The sequence below is a fragment of the Anneissia japonica genome, unplaced genomic scaffold, assembly GCF_011630105.1.
Source record: "Anneissia japonica isolate Jap-2015-1 unplaced genomic scaffold, ASM1163010v1 scaffold1812_len1207588_cov181, whole genome shotgun sequence".
NCBI lineage: Eukaryota > Metazoa > Echinodermata > Crinoidea > Comatulida > Comatulidae > Anneissia > Anneissia japonica.
The window spans coordinates 506,005-511,715 of NW_022726379.1; the positions used below are offsets into that span (position 1 = coordinate 506,005).

The following is a 5,711-nucleotide window of genomic DNA, read 5'->3' on the forward strand; positions in this document are numbered from 1 at the left end:
ATTAAGATCAATAATAGCCTTAATTTATTAAACTAAACACATGCAATAAAAAGCAGACCCACTCCTAAAAACCGAATTGACTGAAGTAAAACATTGTTGACAGCCAATGGCAAAAGTTGCTATTATTATGGTGGATTTATCTTGAACTCATGACATATTATTACATTTATAAAAAAAAAAATTGCAGTTAATTATAGATTAGATGAGTGTAATGATTAGTACGTCTGTATACTAAACACACATAAACCTACCTTGTATTTTTCTCTTTTTGTTGATTGCTCTTTTAATATCTGTTAAATTACAGAAGTTCCTATAGCATTCGTGTGGTACCCTGGGGTACCCCGGCGTTTCCTAACAGGGACGAATGGAAACACAAACAGTACAGTTAACACAATATATTTTCCACAGATGATGAAACGCAGGTGAAGAAAAGGCCATACCAACCTATACACACACGTACCCTAGAAGGATAACATTCAAATATGAAAATTATTATGTTTTTTGAGGTAATAGTAGTAGGCCTTCCTCCTGTCCTGTCTGTGTAGCTAGGTAGGTGGTGTCTCGGGAAGAAACAGGTGGTGCATAATAGCAAGGCCTGAGTTCTGTGAGTACCATGCTTAATGTAGGAGAGAGCATAATTACTACCGTACAAAATACCATAAGAAATACCATTTTTAACTTTACTTGTCACCACACACATACCTTCGAACAGATTTAGCCAATACTTGACTAGGCCTAGGCCTACTGCTTGGACTGGCACTACTATCCCCCAGATCCTCTTCGTCTTTGAAGTACTCGAAAGCCTCGACAGCAACCTCATACTGTGGACTCTTGTTTGTAGATTTCCACAGCTTTGCACACTCCTTAAATTTTTTAAGGCTAGTTTCACTAAATGGCACAACCTTACTTTTGCTTTTAACCACATGCATAGCACAAAATAGCCCTATAAGATGCTCAGATTCATCATTAGTTGTACTTGCATCCGTCGACAACGCCATACTTGCAAGTTTGTTTACTATTTACATTGGACGAATTGCATAGAGGGGAGTTTTTGATTGGCTGAGGTCTTAGCAGCTGAGCCTACCTTTTTTGTTAGTCATCTTCTGATTGGCTATTGTTACGTACCAAGAGGTTCAATTTTGAAGATAAATTTTCATTTTTGGTTACAGTTTCCCCAAATTCACGATTGCCGACAGTCATTTTATGTTGCAATATACAGTAATAGTATTGACATTTTTGTGTAAATACCAGGTAGCCCGGATCGGTGGATCACAGAATTGAACGTTTTCGAGCCTCAACCCACTGTCTATGATATAGGATCTGTGTTTAAGTTCAGCTTTTTTGTATTGAAATGATTGAGCACAGTACAAGAATGATTTGATATGTATAGGCAAAAGGGGGAAAAATGCTCATATTATTCTGAATGCAACTTATGTAGATGTCCGTAACTTGAGAGCTATATTGAAAACCAAAATAGATAAAAGGTAAAATACACAAAAGTACACTGTATCGTGCGCATTTCTTAATTTATCACCAGAAGGACCCACTGGAAATATGTCTTCATTCAGACTTTTGTGAGTTTATGTGTACCGTACTTGCGCGAATATGCACCCCTCTCATGTATTTATTTTTTAAAACAATATTCTGGGTTATGTTTGAGAAATTGCTACTGATTAGTTCTGTAGGATGATTTGTTGTCTAAATCCAGTTGTTGATTAGCTAACCATGTTGTCTGCTAGATTGATACATGAACTCAATTGTAAAATATATTAGCATAAATTGTCCAATTAACAAATACATAAGTTATAATGTTTTTGAAAAATAAGGGGTAAATAGGTTGTCGAAAATTATGCAGGAATGTACATTAGTATGCACTAAAACACTAATAACTAATGTATAGACAAATGTTGTTTTTCTTAACAGATCAACCACATAATATCAGTAGCTGGCTGGGGTGTGGAGGATGGTGTTGAGTACTGGGTTGTCCGCAATTCATGGGGACAGCCATGGGTAGGTTCTAATCATGATCATCTATATTGATAAATTTTTTATTTACTTTAATATTTTGTATATCTGTCTGTGTTTGTTGTCGTCATTATTGTTTGAGGTCAAATGTATAGGCCTAATTAATTAGATTACCCACTCCAGTGTCACCATTTTCTTATATCATCTTCACTGCTACCACCAACAACAATTACACTACTGTATATGTTAATATAATATAATATATAATATCATTAGCTAATCTTTTAAATCATTCATTTCATTGTTCTTTACTCATATTTATCTTTTTATCCATCATTTTAGGGTGAATATGGCTGGGTTCGTCTTGTAACTAGCGCATACAAGAACGGCTCTGGAGACGATTACAATCTAGGTGTTGAGAAGTCCTGTGCCTATGCTGATCCCATTGTGGCATAAGCCCTAAGCACCTTTTCAATCAATTAAAAAACTGTACAGCACCTGAATCCATGCAATATTTTATGGCGCTGTGACATTAGCTCAGAGTGACTCATATATAGAATTAATATTAAGATATTAATATAATTTAGTTATATATTTTTTTATTTCAATCAAACAGCGAATAGTCACCACTAACAGCTGGTATAAAAATCATTACTAAAAACACATTATAAAGTAATATATAGATAAATATTAAACAATAGATAATCTTAAGTTGCGAAGTATAAGTGAAAAATAATAATGTTGAAAAACTATTGTCAAAAATGTCAATATCGTTTGAAGAACAAATGGAATTAAATTGTATTGGAATCCTAGAAAGACGACTATGTTAGCAAGCGTCAACTCTACTTAAAGGGACATTAAACAAGACAAGAACGCAAATTACAGAAACTAACATAAAGACCAAACAATTGAACAAGGTCACAGCTAAAAGACAGTGCAAGGATTGCAGTGAAAATGCTTTAGTGACTGTAGCATTTCTATGGAAACCAGGCTTCACCTTGATATAAGATAACTTTTATTGTATACTGCAGTTACCTTAATAGGATTCATTATTATACTATTTACATTTTTTTTAGTATATAAAAGCAGAACGTTGAAAATTATTGTAACTGTTCTGTAGTACTAAAATGAAACACCCAATTCAACAGTTTCATTGATAATAATGATTGGAAATGTTAATTTTAAATAGTTAAGTATATTTATTGTTTCTATTTATTTTGGGTGTAGTTAGCACAGTGGTTGTGGCGCACTCTCAACCTTCAGGTCGTTGGAATGCCTTCTGTGTAGTGTGGATGGGTGCCAGCACAAGATGAGAAGTTTAACAAATTCATGCTCGAGGATATTTTAACCCCCTTCTCACAGCATTGCATAGTCTGAGGCCCAAATTAATACCATGGCCCCAAATTAATACCATGGCCCAAATTAATACCAAAGGAAAAGGAGGTAGGCAATTCAGCCTTTAAGCTCAAATTTCTAGTTTTTTACTTTGCTTTTAATTTACTTTTCTTTTTATCAGTGAGCTCTTGCACTCTATAGCCAGGGGTCCCAAGCATTTATAGGTCCATGCAATATTTATTTTTGCCTGATACATTGAACTAGTGGGGCCATTTTGGGGTGCACTAACATGCAAGAAAACCTCAAAACACTGAAGTGGGTGGCGATTTCCCCCAGGGTAATAGGGTTCTGAAGAAACATTAGCAAGTGGCTTAAGACCATTTTGTAAGGCCACTGCTGGTTATTATTGTAGATTCTTGTAGTTTTTTTTATACTATGCAGCAAATGGTGGACTGCTAATTCAATAACTGTAATATTACATGGACAGTAGTATTAATAAAGTTCACTAAATATTTGTCAAATGTATTGTTTTCAGAACTTTTTCTTAGTATTTTGAACATGGCTCAATCCTTTCTATTTCACCCAATCTTTTAAAGACATGCCATCAGCGGTGAACTCTGGAAAAAACTTTAAAAAATTTATAAGAAAATTAAATTGCATTTCAGTTTAAAGTTTTATTTTATTTCCAGAGACAGCATAATGGCAATGATAAGAAGATTCATGGACTTTTATTCCAGATAAAAATCCATATAATAGTAGTAGTAGTAATAATAATAAAAATAATAACGATAATAATAATGATAATAATAATGATAATAATTATAATAATAATAATAATAATAATAATTAATAATAATTAATAATAGTAATGATAAAAATAATCAAAGGTACAGTAGTTCAAAGTCGGGCAAGAATGGTTTGAAACAATAGGCTAGGAGAGTGAGGGCTAGTGAGAGTGAAACAGCATGAACAAGAAAGCCAAAATTAAACTTCAGAGGCATGCCTCTGAATAGGCCAACTGGTTTATAGAATATTAAATGTGGAATGCTTTTGGATTAATTTAGTGTACTGGGAAAACCAGGCGTGGCCCCAGGGGGGGCCGTCGGGGACCGAAGCTCCGACGAGGGGTCAGATGAGATTTCCCCGACAAAAGCAAAGTGAGCGTGGTTTAGCTTCGATTAAAAGGATTCAAAAGTGGTCCAGTGGTCGAAGCCCCGTAAATTTTGACAATTTAGGGGTTTCAAAAGCTTATTTAATCGATTTTGGAGTCTACTAATATTTAGAAAATACATATAATTTTTTTTTCTCCGAATTTTCTTCGAATTGTGCTTTTTCTCCCCGACCGGGGAGGGGGGGGGGGGCAGCCCTACTTACGATTTTTTTTTTGCTCCAATTTGTATTACGGCCTATTGCAATATTTGCAATTGAGTGACCAGCTGAATTGAAATGATCGGCTACTGGATGATCAATCTTAGAGGTTTTTAAAGCTGATCATGTCATTCTCATACCATGAGGAAATCCTCCATGGTCAAATGAGAAGTGTTTTTTGTTTCTCCGACATATTGTTTACCAGAAAGATTAGAGTATATGAGATAGACGTTTTTTCCCTCCTGTGCCTGGCTTTAATAGGGGTTTCTGTAGTGTTTACAATGTTTGTCTGGCAAAAACATGGTTTTATGTCAAATTAGAATAGGACCACATAATGTATCTAGCAATCATCACTTTCAAATACCTCTAGTTGCTTATTAGTAAAAGTTATTATTGCGCATGGCTCAGTGTCCTTTCTTCATCTACTGATTATTACTTTAGTTTGTTTTAAATGTTTTTTTATTATTTTAATTTTTCACGGGCCAGACTAAATTGGTTCGTAGGCAAAATTTGTCCTACGGCTGCCTACTAAGAACCAGGGACATTTAGGCACGTAAACATCTTCATAACTATACAGGATATGAGAACAAAACAGTTTTTGTTAAAGCATAATCATTAATCATAGTGGGTAAAGACTAAATCTAGCAGCCACGAGAACATTTTTTAAAATATTCATCAGAATAATTATTTCGTCATCAGCAAATTATGCATGACTCGTACTGTACAGTGGATCGACTCAACACAGGTTTCTGCGATAGGCTTGGATTTAGTGTTTCGTGTACAAAATAAGGATAGTACGAAAGCCTATTAGGGCCACTGCAATATATATTTTTATGTCGTAATTACGACATACGTAAGTCGTAATTCCGACTTGTTATGTCGAAATTTCGACATACGTATGTCGTAATTACGACTTATTATGTCGAAATTTCGACATATGTCGAAATTCCGACATAATAAGTCGTAATTACGACATACGTATGTCGTAATTACGACTTATGTCGTAATTTCGACATACGTAAGTCGTAATTACGACTTATGTC

The 5,711-nt window shown here is 34.6% G+C and overlaps 1 protein-coding gene and 1 long non-coding RNA gene across 2 annotated transcripts in view; one reads left to right on the top strand and one right to left on the bottom strand.

Annotated features, from left to right (window-relative positions):
• The window catches only part of LOC117113135, a 4,283-nt gene extending 3,604 nt beyond the window's left edge, over window positions 1-679 (bottom strand). Inside the window, exon 1 of the long non-coding RNA XR_004446154.1 lies at window positions 252-679. This is a non-coding gene — a long non-coding RNA (uncharacterized LOC117113135). The remainder of the gene's footprint in view (window positions 1-251) is intronic.
• The window catches only part of LOC117113122 (cathepsin Z-like), an 11,341-nt gene extending 7,520 nt beyond the window's left edge, over window positions 1-3,821 (top strand). Inside the window, exons 5-6 of the mRNA XM_033256368.1 lie at window positions 1,924-2,010; window positions 2,308-3,821. Of these exons, the coding sequence (XP_033112259.1) occupies window positions 1,924-2,010; window positions 2,308-2,421 (201 nt within the window). The 3' untranslated portion in view covers window positions 2,422-3,821. The remainder of the gene's footprint in view (window positions 1-1,923; window positions 2,011-2,307) is intronic.
• Window positions 3,822-5,711: the final 1,890 nt, after the last annotated feature.